The 16,308-nt window shown below is 38.1% G+C and overlaps 1 protein-coding gene and 1 non-coding gene across 4 annotated transcripts in view; both read right to left on the reverse strand.

The window, feature by feature from the left end:
* ABCB11 (ATP binding cassette subfamily B member 11) overlaps positions 1-5,876 on the reverse strand; it is an 80,391-nt gene extending 74,515 nt beyond the window's left edge. For all 3 annotated transcript variants that reach the window (XM_042952581.1, XM_042952582.1, XM_042952580.1), the window contains exons 1-4: positions 5,798-5,876; positions 4,265-4,286; positions 1,712-1,763; positions 690-928 (exon numbers count right to left, since the gene is read on the reverse strand). In XM_042952581.1, the coding sequence (XP_042808515.1) occupies positions 690-928; positions 1,712-1,763; positions 4,265-4,286; positions 5,798-5,873 (389 nt within the window). In that variant the 5' untranslated portion in view covers positions 5,874-5,876. The remainder of the gene's footprint in view (positions 1-689; positions 929-1,711; positions 1,764-4,264; positions 4,287-5,797) is intronic.
* Positions 5,877-11,634: 5,758 nt separating this feature from the next.
* Positions 11,635-11,743, reverse strand: LOC122228937. The gene has a single exon (XR_006206823.1). It is a non-coding gene; the product is annotated as a U6 spliceosomal RNA (small nuclear RNA).
* Positions 11,744-16,308: the final 4,565 nt, after the last annotated feature.

The raw sequence follows: 16,308 nt of genomic DNA on the forward strand, positions 1-16,308 counted from the left end.
GCTTGTTCTGGCCCTGAAGCAGTGTGAGGCTCACTGCAAAGTCCATGCTATGATAGTGAGTCAACACTGAACACTATGGACTCACTGATTTCGGGCTAATCACAAAATGAACAGTAGCACGGTGAGTTCTGGCTAATTCTGCATGGCTTCCTTCTGTTTGCTGCAGCATCACACAACTCTTGCATAGAAACTCAACTACTGAGACCAGGGGCCCCTACTCCAAGTCTTGTAGCACAACAATGAATTTCCCATTATAAAAAGAAGGCTGAGGATCAAATGGAACATTAGCCACAGTCACAGAAGCTAAGAAATGGAAAGTAGTTAAGTGACTAACAAAAGTCTTGAAAATGAGACGTGAGACATGACAAAGACTCAAATAAAATTCATGGCTCACTTCCCAAGTATATTGGTAGTGTTCATCCTCAAGCCTATAGTTTACCAAGTGGTTAAATTTGGGTGTCACATTTAATAGGCAATTTCCAGTTCTATTTTTTTGTTAGAATTTAAAAACCTGGTAAGATAGGAAGAACTTTAGGAGGGAGTAATTTGTAGAAATACAGGTTGAATTTATGTTTCTGTTTGTTCTATGCTGGATATCAATCCAGTTCAGCTAATAAAATCCCACTTACACATTTTGAATTATAATTCAACATATAAACAAAAAAGGTTAATCATAAAAAATAGCCTACCCACAACGCGTTCCATTTGTCATATTCTGGTTAAGGGAGCTGTTGATCCATACTATGGTGTTGTTTACACATGCTTTTCCAGGGATCTTGAGTTCTTGTAATTCAGTGTCATAGTCAATAAAAATATCTGTCATTGTGCCAAAAATGAGGAGCAGGACTGGATGGGATAGTCCATGGAGAAATGCACATAAACTTCCCACAAACATCAGCCAAATGTCAGTCGTTGAAGAAAATCGAAACTTGAAAAACAAAGGATTCAGAGATCATCTATGGGTGAAAAGCAGGGGAAGTAGGAGGACTATTTAATTTTAGTTACTAGATTCTGATAAATAGTATTCAGCACCAAATTTTATGGGAATCATCTTCATTGAACAATAGAGTTTTCACTAACTATATAAAAATAAGTGGTATATCAATTATCTAAGACAGTAGACTCTTACATTTTTAGTTTGTTATTTCTTTCCTAGTCTCTGCATTCATTCTCTTTACCTCAAGAACTGACTTCAGTTCTTAGGTATTGATTCACAACATAAGTGGGAAGTGATCAATGGCATTGATGAGATTGCCATGTAGAAATATTGTGTGGGGCATTCACCAGTAGCATAAATTGGCTCCCAGAACTGACACTGACAAAGAAGAGTGCCTATTTTTGCCTAGAAATGTCTCTACCTTGTGAAAATTTGGGGTAAATACCTACACTATGGAATTTATATAGATATGTCATAAGAGTAAGTATACATAATATAGTTACTGTGATAATTTTCCTTACTAAAATAATAATTATGGGCTTAATGGTTATTTTCCAGGACACTTTTCTGATCTACCAGATAGGATTTATGTGTTTAATTAGCGATATATTTCTAATTGCCATTCAGCATGTTATCCCATGGACAACGTTTATGACTGAAAACGTGAACACTGTACTTAAAAACCTGCCAATGACTGAAGATTTAACACTCCTCCATGATCTGAACAATTTTCCATTGCAAAATTTATGTCAAAAATCAGCACAATTTTATTACCAGTTGAAAGAAGCTAACTTGAGTGCTGTCACCTTTTTTCTCATCTTGTAACCTGAGGAGAGAAACATATGGATTTATAGACCATCCTTTCCAAAACAAAGAGAAATTCTCCATAGGTGGTGATTTTATGAGACATCCTTTAGTAAGAAATAAAGTCCCCACTGACTGAGAAATTCTTGCCAAACCGGGCATCCTAAAAACAAACTTTTATTTTTCAGATTTACCTCTTCTAGAGATTTTGGTATAGCTCTATTTCAAGTTGAGCAGAAAGTCAGTGAGGTTTTTCTGAGAGATATTGAGAGAAAATGAAAAGTCTCTATACTCCCAGTTTATATTAGCAATAACTATTGGATTTCATCCTTGACCCTCAGCCTGTTTCTATCACATTTCCTTGTGGGTAAGTGGAGGTGGTTGGATTAGCTGCTTTAAAGCTTCCTTCTAGCACTTAAAAATTTGAAAACTACATTAAATAGTACCTATACGATGGAAAAGTTTTTAACAACTCCTATACTTCCCATAAAATCATATTTCCTTAGTATTTCTTACTCATTTCACTTCTCATAATGTTATATCTAACCCATATTTGACCTTCTCGACTCCGGGATCTCTACTTCACCTGAGTCATCCCTCATGGATACACCCTGGACCTTTCTTTCAACAGAAACTACTCCCTTGACACTCTGGGACTGACGATGCATCCTGTTTTGTCACTTCCTTTCTCCTTCTACACCATTTTGTCATCTCAGTTGTGATCTGCAGTTCCTTAAACCCTCATTAATTTTCAATTGCTAAAAACCTGTCAAGATTGTGCTTCCTTCCCCATGCATCCCAGCTCCCACTGCCAGCCATTTGGACCACACTCTTACCATCATCCTCAATCCTTTTCCCCACCTCCATCTTTGGAAACGCCCTCATCTCTGCATCCATCCACTGTTTGCCCCTCTCCACCTGAAACCAGGCTGTGGGGCCTGAAGAGGTTCAAGACCACCTCTTCACTGTGTAAACTGATGCCAACACATGCCATGCCTAGCAGTCAGCTGCCCTGACGTTCCCCTCCAGCTCACAGTAGAATCCCAAGTCTTTGCTGAAAAGTCCAAGGCCCTCCACGGTCTGGCCAATTGGCTCTCTGACCTTGTCTCTTCCTACTGCACTCCAATTCTCTCCACCCGAGCAACCTGGCTTCTTTGCTGACCTTTGTTCATGCCAAATTTATTCTCATTTCTGACCATTTGGACTTGTTGTTTCCTCCTGACAGAATGCTCTTTCTTCAGATACTTGCATGGCCAACCCCCTCATCTCCTTCAGATTTTCCCTCAAAAGTCACCTTCTCAATGGGACCCTCCCTGGCCAAAGCCTTTAAAATTTCAAATTTCTCCCCACATCACTTCATATCTCCATTCCATGTTTGCTTTTTTTTTTTCCTTAGACAGACAGTGATAGATTATCACTAGCTACCATGCTACGTGTTATATTTATTTATGGTGCTTATCATGTCATCCTCACTAAAATGTAAGCTCCTCAAGGACAGAGATTTTTGCCCAGTTTGTTCTTTTCTGTATCCTCAGTACCTGTAATAGTGTCTGACACCTGGTATGCATTTAATTAATATTTATGAAATGAATGAATGAATGAATGAATGAGTATGGTCTCCATCCTTAACTCAATCCATAACACTGTACTTCATCTGTCTATAGACTGTTCCATTTCCCTCCACAGCTTTCTCAGACTTTCACTGTGATCTTCTCATTCTACATTACCACATCTAACAGAAAATGTTCATCTCCTCTAAAAACCAAAGAACTCACTCAACCTTCCTGTTGATTCTCTCTTTGCTGTTCATCTGTACCCACACCCATTTTCATCTTTTTTCCCTCCAGTGAGGAAAGTGTGGTTCCTCTAGGCCCAGGCTGACCTTACTACTCCTAGTCCAAAACTGCTGTTACCACATCCACCACCCCTCTCTGCTGTGAATTACTTAAAATTTCTTAAAGAGCTTCAACCTCTGCCTTACTACCACTTCTTTTTCAGGAACTTGCCTAGCACCTCCCTTCTGTCTTCTAAGTTAGACTCTATCTAATCCTACTCTCATGCCAATATATGATTAGCTGACATTTGCTTTATATGAGAATTTAAACTTTTAAACCAAAGAGAAATATCTAACAATTAAATTTTAGGGTTCTACTATTTGCCTATGGAAAGAATTTGGGGTTAAGGGACCTCCCCTGTGCTCATGAAATATTACTTGTCCAACTTCACCTCTGCCCATTTAGGTTAGAAATTCTATGATGTTTCTGGGTGCACAGGGGAGATTTGGACCTAATTCAGAAGGGATCTTCCAAACAGTTTCTGAAATCAAATTACAGCAATGTTTTTTGCTTGTTTGTTTGTTTTTTCAAATTACAGCAATGATTTAAAGAGAAAAAGAATGGATCACCTATACCATTTTATAGGAAATACAATGTGCATGAAAATATTATCTCTCTTTGTACCTTTAAAAGGAATATTAGGGAGTTAATCTAGAAAAGATGATGCATTGTTGAAACAGTCACTTACCTTGAATTCTTATCATTGTTATCTGTCAGGATAAAAACAATGTACAAAGCAGTTAATAATAATGACACAATGAAACATAGTCATTAATAATTTTTCTCTGGGAAAACATTCCCACAAATTAATTTCACTCATGGAACATTGTAAAATGACTATTTGCTTTTTTTTTTTTTTTTTTTTTTAATTCTCTCTCTCTGTGTCTCTCATATTACACAAGATACCCTTTCAGGTTCAGGACTACTGGTTTGACTACATTTTTAGATATTTCTACAAGGTATGAGATATTGGTATTTTCTGAGCATCAACTGGAGACCAACATTTTTTAAGTTTATTTGTTTATTTTGAGAGAGAGACCATGTGTGAGCATGCACAAGTCGGGGAGGGGCAGTGAGAGAGGGGGAGAGAGAGAATTCCAAGCAGGCTCCACATTGTCAACATGGAGCCTGACATGGGGCTTGATCTCATGAACTGTGAGACCACGACCTGAGCTGAGATCAAGAGTCAGACCCTTAACCCTGAGACCAACCCTCAGACCCCTGAGCCATGCTAGCAACCCGAGACCAACATTTTTAAATTCGCTGAAGAAAATCTAATTTTTTTGAACTACCAAGTAAAATGGATATTTATTGTTTGGCTCCTTGGAAACATCAGAATTTATCTATTTAAAATTAAGACTACAAGTTAACTAGACAATAAGATGATGTTGACACTCCCATGCCAGTAGAAACCATAGGATTGAGCTGGATATAATTTTCCTCAGCTTAGGTCAGAGCAGATGGAGGGTAGGAAGTGAAAGTGGGGGTGCAGGGTCATGGGTGTAGGGAAGCAAAGGGAAAGGAGTTCAGGGTGCTAAGGTCAACCACCACCATGGGACAGCACATCCTGATTCCCTGACATTTTAATTAATGTAAGTAAGAGTAAAAAGGCATTAGAGTATAGATAGAGATCAACATCTTGGGTTTGGGAATCAGATAGAACTAGATTAGAATGATGGTTCCATCAATTATCAGTCATGTGATCTTTGCCAAGTTTAAAAAAATTTATTCAAGTCTAATTTTCTTCTTCTGCAAGATGTAAAATTATAGAATTCGTTTAAAAAAATAATAAATGCTTGGAATCACCTGCGCTCACTAGATGTTAGGTGCTAGTGCTACAGGTCCTCTTTCCCATTGTCTCATTCTAACCAGCACTGTCTTAGTATAGTTTCCCACTAAATTATTACTATTATAATCAATTATAACAGCTGAATAAAGGCAATAATAATAACCAATGCTGGAACCCTACTCTACTAAAAAAGAGGTATTTGTAGAGGAGATACTTTCATTTACCCACACTTTGTGCATTTTTACTTAGCACTTTCAGACATTCCATAACACAGATTCTGGAGAGAACTACAGATTTGTCGGTAAGAAATGCATCCCGTAATGGTTCTACATATTGTTGATTTTTCTCTGCCCCTTGAAACTTCACTAGCTTGTCTACTTTTGTTCTAACCTCTTTTTATATAAGAGACAGTAAGAGAAAAGGGCCACTTACATAATCTGTCTGACTCAAAACCGTAATTCTCCTCTCCAAATTTCTTCACACTGCGAAGAATTACTGAGTCAGACATGGTAATTGCAATCTGCAGCCAATAGCCCTACAAAACAAAATAATCATTGCAATTATTTTTTCTCGTCTTAAACAAAATAGCCAAATGAAAGAACAATTTGGTACAAGAAATAACCTTCACTAACAATCTAAATCTTCACTAAAAATCATATTTTTAATTGGTTAATAACTCCATGAAAGAGCCTAATTATTAGGAAAAATAAAGCCAAACCATTGATTATGGCTTTCTCTATCTGATGAATGGATAGTTGCTTTTTATTTATTTGTTCTTTCTGCTCATTTTTCCTCCCTCTCTCCCTCCCTCCCTTTTCTTTCTTTCTTTCTTTCTTGCTTTCTTGTTTTCTTGCTTTCTTGCTTTCTTGCTTTCTTTCCTCCCTTCCTTCCTTCCTTCATGAGTAAAAATAAAAACCACTGGCACTACACAACCAACTGGTGACATTCTTGGGTCACTGTACTGAACCAACTACACCTAAATACTGGTGGGTAGCCTTCAGTGCTTCTTTGTAAATGCAACTCCCAGATCGAGGATATGGTGAGTCTGGCATGGACCAGAGGAACAGCTACCCACTCATTTTACAAAACAAGTGTAAACTTGACATCAAAACAAACAAGAATGATATAAGAAAAAATAGAATTATAATTACTTTTGAAAATAGATTTAAAATTGTTAAATATGTTAAGTATAATTCAGCAGTTCAATAAAAAAACATAATGAACAATGTTGATTCCAGGAATGCAATGATTGTTCAATGTGAAAAAACTTGATCATTTTGATAGATGCAGAAAAAGTATTCAACAAAAATCAATATCCATTACTGATTTGTAAAATACTATAAAACTAGAGAAATCATTATCTGCAACTCCAATGAATAGATTTTGGGTAATGATCGGCAATGAACACTAAACCCTTTAAATGAGATACTGGCAAAGATTAGCAATGCAAAGTATTGTGAAGATGTGAAGACATTATGTTGATTCATTATCTCTCCTTAAGCTCCTCTTGGCTCTCACAATTTCTTGTACTTTCCTTGTTTTTGAAGACCTTGACAATTTTTTTTTTTTTTTTTTTTTTTTTTTTTTTTTTATTTTTGGGACAGAGAGAGACAGAGCATGAACGGGGGAGGGGCAGAGAGAGAGGGAGACACAGAATCGGAAACAGGCTCCAGGCTCCGAGCCATCAGCCCAGAGCCTGACGCGGGGCTCGAACTCACGGACCGCGAGATCGTGACCTGGCTGAAGTCGGACGCTTAACCGACTGCGCCACCCAGGCGCCCCAAAGACCTTGACAATTTTGAGGAGTATTGAACTGTTATTTTGTAGACTATCTCCTAAAGTGGGACTTATCTGATATTTTTCTCAGGATTAGATATGGGTTGTGTATTTTAGGGAGGAAAACCACAGAGGTAAAGTACCCTTCTCATGACATCATATCAAAGGTACTATCAATGTAATGGTACCTACCAACATGATTTTAAAAAATAAACTTTAAAGATAAATTCAACATTAAGAAATAGAGTGAGAAATATTATTTAATTAAATAGTTTATGAGGTCAGTAAAGATAAAAAAAACTACATGAAGCAGATTCAAAATTCTTTTATTCAACAACAAAATTTGCTCAGTATTTTGAGAATATATTCTCAATGCAGAGAATGCAATGTTCACTGGTTATATCATTTTTGAAATTTTAACAAAAATTTGTTTTTCAGAAAGCAAAGAAATTCTTTGATAATGAGAAAATAAATCTTCAGAATATTTATAATACTGAGTCTCCTAATTTTAAAATAAGACTTTAAAAAATCAGTCTTCAATTATTTTTTCCTGGCTTAGCTCTTCATTTAAAAAGGTTTCTTTCTACTGGTGTGCAAATATTTGACAACATTTAGACCCCAGTGGTGTAGTGTCTTGCCTGTGAACTTCAGAGTCTCACTGATCCTGTGGTCTCACTCCATGTTGTTGAAAACATTTTTTAACCTCTCTCCAGGCTCTGAATTCTCCATCATTCAAGTCAGTGATGGTGATGGTGATAAGATGTACCTTGCGGGACTAGTATGAAAATGATATGAAACTGAGTCTGTACATCAGCTGGTCCAAAGGGAGAAGACAGCTAAAGTTCCTTTTGGCTTTCAAGCCTAGAGACTCTCTCCCCTGCCCTACTTCCCACCCTCCCTCTGGGGTCGCTTGTAGTAAGGCACCCTCTATTAAGGAAGAGAATGATGGTCAACCAACCTACTCTTTTCATTTTCCGTCTCTGTTCCTCCACCAATTCCGTACATTTGTTTTCATATTAGGTTTGTTTGCATTTTGCTTCTTTCTGAATGCAATGATTTTTGCGATCTCTAATTTACTATTAAAGGGTAATGTTTTCAAACACAAAAATTCACACATAGCATGGATTTCCTCCCTGTAGCATTGACCTGTAGCAGAAGACCACTGGGAACACAACTGTAGTTGAACAATCTGAATTTATTATTCATTGTAGTGAGGGAGAACACATGGTAGGGACCACATGGTGTCTCAGTAAGAGGGTTTTAGGATGAACCTATCATAGGAAGTGGGCTTCAATTAGGTGATTTGGGAGAGGATTCAAGAAAGTAGGCATCTGCTCTAGATTGAATGTTGTCAGAAAGCCAGAGCAATTTCATGATTGGGTAAAGAAATAGTCACTTATATAGCAAGAGAGAGGGATGTTTGGTATTTTTGCACAATGACTTTATTTTTGCCTGTGCATGAGCAAAATTATAGACTGGCCTTGCTTTGTTTCATTTTTATCCTGGTTTCAGAGTGACTTTGTCTGAGATTGGTGGTATGGTTAATTTTACGTATCAATTTGAGGGGGCTAAGGGATGCCAGATAGCTGGCAAAGCGTTATTTTTGGATATGTCATTGGTGGTGTTTCCAGAAGAGATTAGCATTTGAATCTGTAGATTACCCTCACCAGTGCAGATGGACATTATTCATTCAATCCTTTGAAGTCCTGAATAAAGCAAAGAGGCAGAGAAACCAAGGGCAGAGAAACTAAATAGATGTTTTTCTAAAAAAGACATACAAATGGTCAACAGGTACATGAAAAGATGCTCAACATCACTCATCATCAGGAAAATGCAAATCAAAACCATAATGACATAGCACCTCACATCTGTTAGAATGGCTATCACAAGAAGACAAGAAAGAACAAGTGTTGGTGGTGATTTGGAGAAAAGGGAACCCATGTGCACTGTTGAGAGGAATGCAAACTGGTTTAGCCACTATGGAAATCAGTATGGAGGTTCCTTAAGAAATTAAAAATAACAACTATCAAATGATCCAGAAATCCCGTGTCTGAGTATATACACAAAGGAATTTAAAATAGGATATTGGAGAGATATCCACATTCTTGTGTTTATTGCAGCATTATTCACAATAGCCAAGATATAGAAATAACCTAAATGCCCATCAATGGATAAATGGGAAAAAAAGATGTAGTATATACATATATATGTATACACACACATACACAGCATATTAAAAAACTATGTATATATACATGTACATACAATGGAATATTATTTAACCGCATGAAAGAAGGGAATTCTATCATTTGTGACAACATGGATGGACCTTGAGGGCATTATGTTCAATGAGATAAGCCAGACAGAGAAACACAAATATTGTATGACATTGCCTATATGTGGAATCTAAAAAAGCTAAACACGTAGAAATAAAGAGTAGAATGGTGGTTACTAGAGGCTGAGAGGTGGAGGAATTGGGAGGATGTTTAAGGGTACAAGCTTGCAGCTGGAAGATGAGAAAGTTCTGGAGATCTAATGCACAACATAGTGATTATAGTTAACAATACTATATTGTATATTTTGGAATTGTTAAGAGGCTGTATCTTAAGTGCTCTCACCATAAAAAAGAAATGATAATTATGTGACATGATGGAGGTGTTCACTAAAGCTATGGTGGTAATCATATAGACGTATATGAATGTATCAAAGCAACCAGTTGTACACCTTCAACTTAGGCAATCTTGTATGTCAAATACACCTGAGTAAAAAATTAATCGATTTTTTTAAAGGCAGTAAAGGAAAAATTAGCTCTTTTACTTTAGCTGGAACATCCATCCTTTCCTGTCCTTGCATACTAGAGCTGCTTCTTCTTGGAACTTTGGTTGGTTTGCTCAGTCAGAAATGGAAGCTAGTTGCCTTATTTCTGCCCAGTTCAGGAGTGGCAGTGATGACTTTTGAAGGCCATTGTGTTGAAACAGTTTATTACTTGCATACACTCACAAAGACAATGGCATTTTTATAATGCTAAGTTTGGGAAAGTGCAATGAGATACCAAAATTACTAGAATGAGTAAACAAAAGCCTTGCTTGTGATATTTTCCAGGAAAGGCACTGTTTCCACAATGAGATGTTAGATGAATTGTCTCGTATCATTATAAATGTAGAATGAAACACTGGTATTATTAGACCATGTTTTTTCCTACTGGTTAGTTCCCTTTTTATTAGATAAGATCCCGGGAGGCATAGCAGATAATGGAGAATATCTTGGCCAGTTTCTGGAACCCTAGCAACACAGTGGGAATCTAGTTTTCAGTGATAAACAAGTTTGTTTCACAGGGTCACAAGAATGTGTCTTCCTCCTCACCTGGTACATTCCATGATTTAAGAAGGCTATGGTGTTTTGTCACATTATTTCTCCCCACTAATATAAGCAGATGTAATATCATCTAATTCTATTCCCTCAGCTGTTACCTATAACACCTAAATTAGAAATTTGGTCTTGAGCTTCCCGAAGCATGTGAAGGGTTCTTGGGTATAATATGATGCAGGAAGTTTTAATTAAGGTACCTTAACTTACAATAACAAAATTTTGCTTTAACACAAAAGAACTCAGAATTAAAAATAAGGTACCATGCATGCTATTTCATTTTTACTCTGTATTTTCATAAAGTAAATTACTTTAATCTCCAAAAAAATCTCTTTGGAAACATTTTGAGAATTTTCAAGTCCTCCGGAAATATGGTCTTCCAATAAACTTAGAAAACCTAGGAATTAAAAGTTGGAAATCAAGATTTCTAAGCACTGCCTGGCAGACCTTGATTACCTAATTGTGAAAATCCCAAGATTTTTAATTGTCCATGCCAACACCACTGTCCCTCTCTGCTAAATGGCATGTGGTCTATGTGCAGACAATCTGTGCTTCTGTATAACTATCCAAGGTTGAAGTTTTCTTTCTTTGATAAAATGTGTAATCTTATCAACACAGAGGACAGTCTCCTGACCTTTATTGGTAGATATATCACAGATATTTGTATGTTAGAACACTAGCAATGGGGCACCTGGGTGGCTCAGTCGGGTGTCCGACTTTAGCTCAGGTCATGATCTCATGACTCGTGCGTTCAAGCCCTACATCAGGCTCTGTGCTGACAGCGCAGAGCCTGAAGCCGTCTTTGGATTCTGTGTCTCTCCTTCTCTGTCCCCCCTCCCCTGCCACTTGTGCTCTGTCTCTCTCTCTCTCTCTCAAAAATAAATAAAAACATTTTAAAAAATTAAAAACAAAAAAAGGAAAAAAAAGAACACTAGCAACAATATTCTGGAAGACACTGTTGGGGAGGAGAGAAAGGAGACAGAGACCAACACCTGAATGAATTCCCTGAGAGAACCTAGGACATCGACAGACCTCAGAAAGAGGGATAAGTAAGCAGTGCCATGGGGGGCTTGAGGTTGTCAAAACTGGAGGAGATAGAGTTCTTTTTTTTTTTTTTTTTTTTTTTTTTTTTTATGGAACGCTTCACAAATTTGCGTGTCATCCTTGCGCAGGGGCCATGCTAATCTTCTCTGTATCATTCCAATTTTTTAGTATATGTGCTGCCGAAGCGAGCACGAGGAGATAGAGTTCTATAGCCATGTCAGGAACAAATAAAAAAATCCAAAGAGTACAAAGTGTCAGTGCCCACCATGGGCCATTACACCAAGGTTGCTAAATGTGACTTCAAGACACCAGTATGACTATTGATGCTGCAGCAGAACTGAATAAGAAGAAAGAAAAAGAAAGAAGAAAGAGAAAGAAAGAAAGAAAGAAAGAAAGAAAGAAAGAAGAGAAAGAAAGAAAGAAAGAGAGAAAGAAAGAAAGAAAGAAAGAAAAAGAAAGAAAGAGAAAGAAAGAAAGAGAAAGAAAGAAAGAAAGAGAAAGAAAGAAAGAAAGGAAGGAAAGAAAGAAAGAAAGAAGGAAAGAAAGAAAGAAAGAAAGAAGGAAAGAAAGAAAGAAAGAGAAAGAAGGAAAGAAAGAGAAAGAAAGAAAGAAAAGAAAGAAAGAGAAAGAAAGAAAGAAAGAGAAAGAGAGAAGGAAAGAAAGAGAAAGAAAGAAAGAGAAAGAAAGAGAAAGAAAGAAAGAGAAAGAAAGAAAGAAGGAAAGAAAGAGAAAGAAAGAAAGCAAAAGAAAGAAAGAGAAAGAAAGAAAGAAAGAAAGAAAGAAAGAAAGAAAGAAAGAAAAAAAGAAAGAAAATGTCCAGCCAGTGTGAGGAAAAGTGGATGGATGTCTCTGAAGATGTGGCTGGTGGATTCCTCCGGGCCTCATCTTTAACACTGAGGATGTGGGACCTTATCCCAATGGCAATGGAACAAATATACACTTTTAGGCAAGATAGAGATATGATCATATTTATTCTTTTTGAAAAAGCCAACACTCTGATAAGGCTTGGAACTTGAGAGTCCACACCCAGAGGGACTAGGAAATCTGTTTGGGATGAGCAGAAATTCCTCCAGGCCAAGCAGTGCGTGCCTTCATTTACAAGGGCAAGAACCACACAGTTCATCTCACTCCTGGGCAGATAGGTCTCAGGTGACCAAAAGAAATAGGCTTGTGGTGCCACACAGCCAAGCCACTGGTGCCCAGACTCTTGTCACTTTAGGAGATGACTTCTCTACTCTATCAGTGTTCTAGTTTCCAATTGTCTCTGGGGAGATTTGTTCTGCTTTCCATTTCATTTTCTCCCAAATACTATTTTTGAAGCATGTTGATCTAGACTGAATTCAGAAGGAAGAGGCTGAGGTTTTTCCACATCCAGGCCAACACAGTGAGGAGGATCTAAATGCCCTAACAGCCATTGAGGAGCTGGAGGGATAGTGAGGGGTACGAGGCCAGGATCAGGAGTGGCCTACACCCCACCCCACGTCACATTGTGAATATTCTCCTTGGTTTTTCTTTTGCCAGGACTTCCCTTGTGTAAAAGCTTTCAAGGTCGCCAGCACCACACACTGCCCTTCCCTGAGCTGCTTGGAGAGAAAAGCGGAATTTCTCTTGCTCCTCTTGACTCTGGAAGTCACTTCCTTGGCCACCAATTCAGATTTCTTAAAGCCCTTAAAATATCCGTCACTGCTGACATGTTGCAATGCAGGTAGAGCACTTTTGTTGTTATCAAACCCAGCAAACCTTGGGTTTTCTCCCAAGGATCATTAAAAGGAGGAAAGAAATAGGGGATCCTGGGTGGCTCAGTCGGTTAAGTGTCTGACTTTGACTCAGGTCATGATGTAATGTTTCGTGAGTTTGAGCCCCACATTGGGCTCTGGGCTGATAGCTCAGACCCTGGAGCCTGCTTCAGATTCTGTGTCTCCCTCTGTCTCTGCCCCTGCCCTACTCATTCTCTCTCTCTCTCTCTCTCTCAAAAATAAATAAACATTAAAAAAAGGAGGAGAGAAATATTAGTTTATGCTAAGGAGCAAGACAAATAGAAAACCACTGCTTGGCAGATAAGCAGGTTGTGGCACGATGGTGTGTGTCAACAACTTGGAAGACATCTCCAGAGACGGGATAAAAATGAGGCCCCTTTAGCCCCAAGGGCCACGACTGATGAACATAGGAAAGAAATTAAATGGAGGACTAAAGAATTGCTCTAGAAGAAGAGAGAGTTTAATTTCAAAGTTACTCCCAGTCTGTCTTGGTTTCTATGTGCTCAGTTCTCCCATCTGCACAAAGCAACACACAACCCTAACACTTGATTCTTGCAACAGAACTCAGGCATTTTGTTTTGTTTTGTTTTTAGTAATTTCAGTGTCTTTTAAAACCGCGGACTGGGCAATTTTTTTTTTTCCTACACTACTTCATAATCTATTTCAAGCATTCATCAGTAAATATTTGTCACCATTACTCTTAGCAGGGAAGACACACAAATTATTCAAGGGGCTTACAATCAAGTGGGGGAAAGGGCATGTGAACGGTAACTCCCAGGTAGGGAAATGCAGCCTCCAGAGATAATTACAGAGTGTTACGCACAGGAGGAGGGTAGCCAAGTCTGGAGTGGTGGGGTAGGGGTGTGGGGGTGAGGTGGGGGTTGTGGCTGCACACAGAAAGAAACTTTATTAAACAAGAGCCTATAAATAAGCTAATACTTTAAAAACTTAGTAATAACCACTATTAGAGTTTTGTACAGTCATTATAATTTGTCTCTAATATATCTAGTTAACTATTCTTCCCTCAAAACATTTGGAATTACCACACCTTATTCCCAGTCTTCAACATGAATAATATTTGATTGATGTGTTCAAATCATCCACAACATGTGAGTTCTACTGGCTAGAGAAACCTAAAAATGGAAATTAGTTTCTAGAAATCAATGTTTCCCCCTCTAGCCATACATCCAGAGCTCATATTTTTTAGTATCTAAATTATTGAAAACTGGGAGAATGAGGGATATAAGCATGGTGTTGGAGAAAAGATGAAGTTGGCATAGTTCTGTATTAAAACAGCACCAGCTTTCCAGATGGGATTTGTGGTTATCAGTGCAAACAGAATTGCACTTTCATAAACCCAAGACAAAAAAGCTCACTAGCATTTTTACTTTGGGCACATTATTCAATCCATTCACCCATTTGCACCACACACACACACACACACACACACACTCTCTCTCTCTCAAAACAATTGATGCATAAAGTAACATTGCTATAAATGAGACAGCAACCAAGAGTCACCCATATTGTATAATATATTATTAAATTACTAATATATTCTGCAAGTTCTTATCCAAGCATTATGGTACTGTTTATTGCATGACAAGAGGATAGCCTTTAGTGAATCAGAAACACAATACCCCACAAAGTAAAACTTGGAGGAAATGGACTTGCAGAACATGGTCCTCAAATGCTGGAAAGAATAGAAGTCACTTACCTGTGAGCGAGGACTTGAGGAAGCCAGAAAAACAACAGACTCTACCGTGGAGAGTCAAAGGTTTTACAACCTTTTCCAACTTCAGTTTTCATCATTGCTAAACACTGAACAGAATTCAAGCTTTTTCTAAAACATTATCTATTTGCTGATGGGTCAATGCCCTGAAGGCCAGTCTAAGCACAGTTCAGTGACATCTGAGGAAAGGTTGAATACACTCAAAACAATAACCCCAAACACACAGTGGGCTTAGGAAGCCAGCTGAGGGCTTCAACAGGCTTTGGAAGGTGTGGATTCCCTTGAAAGGTGGCGCAAGACGCTGGTACCCCGTCCCCCCACACCCTGCAAGAGCGTTGTGATTCTGGCTACATCATTTCTTCTCATAAGCCCTTGGTCTTAAGAAATTACTTTAAAACATAACCAGACCAAAACCAAACAAAAAACAAAAAAAACAAAAAACAAACAAACAAAAAAAAACCAACTTTAAACTTTTCCCCTCAATTTGAAAGATTACTCTTGGAAAGTCCTTACATTGCAGGCCCCTGATATTCCTGACCCAGCCCCAGAATTGCATGGAGATAGATGACTTGAAAGAACACGTGAAATAGCCTTTTTGCTCAAAACTCTGAGGGCTCACATGACCCTTGCACCCTGGCCTCAACAGTCAACAACCTCAGGCTCTACCCACCAGATAAGTGATTTTTTTAAGGGTTTAAACTAACAGAAATCCAAGTCAAATAAACATATGTGGCTTCTCCAGCGGCTTTGTGCTATCCATACCTGTTCCTCTCCCTTCTTGTTAATTCCAACATTTTTCTCAAATGCTCTTATTTTTTCTCTCTCTCCCTGACTGAGTTAACCATTTCCTAAGAGCACCTCACTGTGGCCTCCAGTGATGAGTAATAATAGCCAATGCTGGTCAAGCCTTTGTTGGGTACCTGGCTCAGTTGAAGAGTCTATTTTGTACCTCCTTATTTGGATTCCTCAAAAACCATAGGAGTTAGGTGCTATCATCATTACCTCCATTTTATAGTTAAGAGAAATGAAGCACAGAGAGGTTAAATAACCCACCCAAAGTCTACAACCAATAGGTCTAGAGTCTATGCTCTATACCACTCTATGCTGACCTTCCAGCCCAGGCTCTGAAATGCAGGTGATGGGCCAGTGCTTCTCAGTTTGAAGAAAATAAGATCAAATCAATGATAAGATAAAATTTTCTTAATTTAAAGTTTTTCTGCCATAAACTCTTTAAAAATTCAGTATCTTCTATTTGTCTCTACTGAAAC

Source organism: Panthera leo, chromosome C1 (assembly GCF_018350215.1).
Source record: "Panthera leo isolate Ple1 chromosome C1, P.leo_Ple1_pat1.1, whole genome shotgun sequence".
Taxonomy (NCBI): Eukaryota; Metazoa; Chordata; class Mammalia; order Carnivora; family Felidae; genus Panthera; species Panthera leo.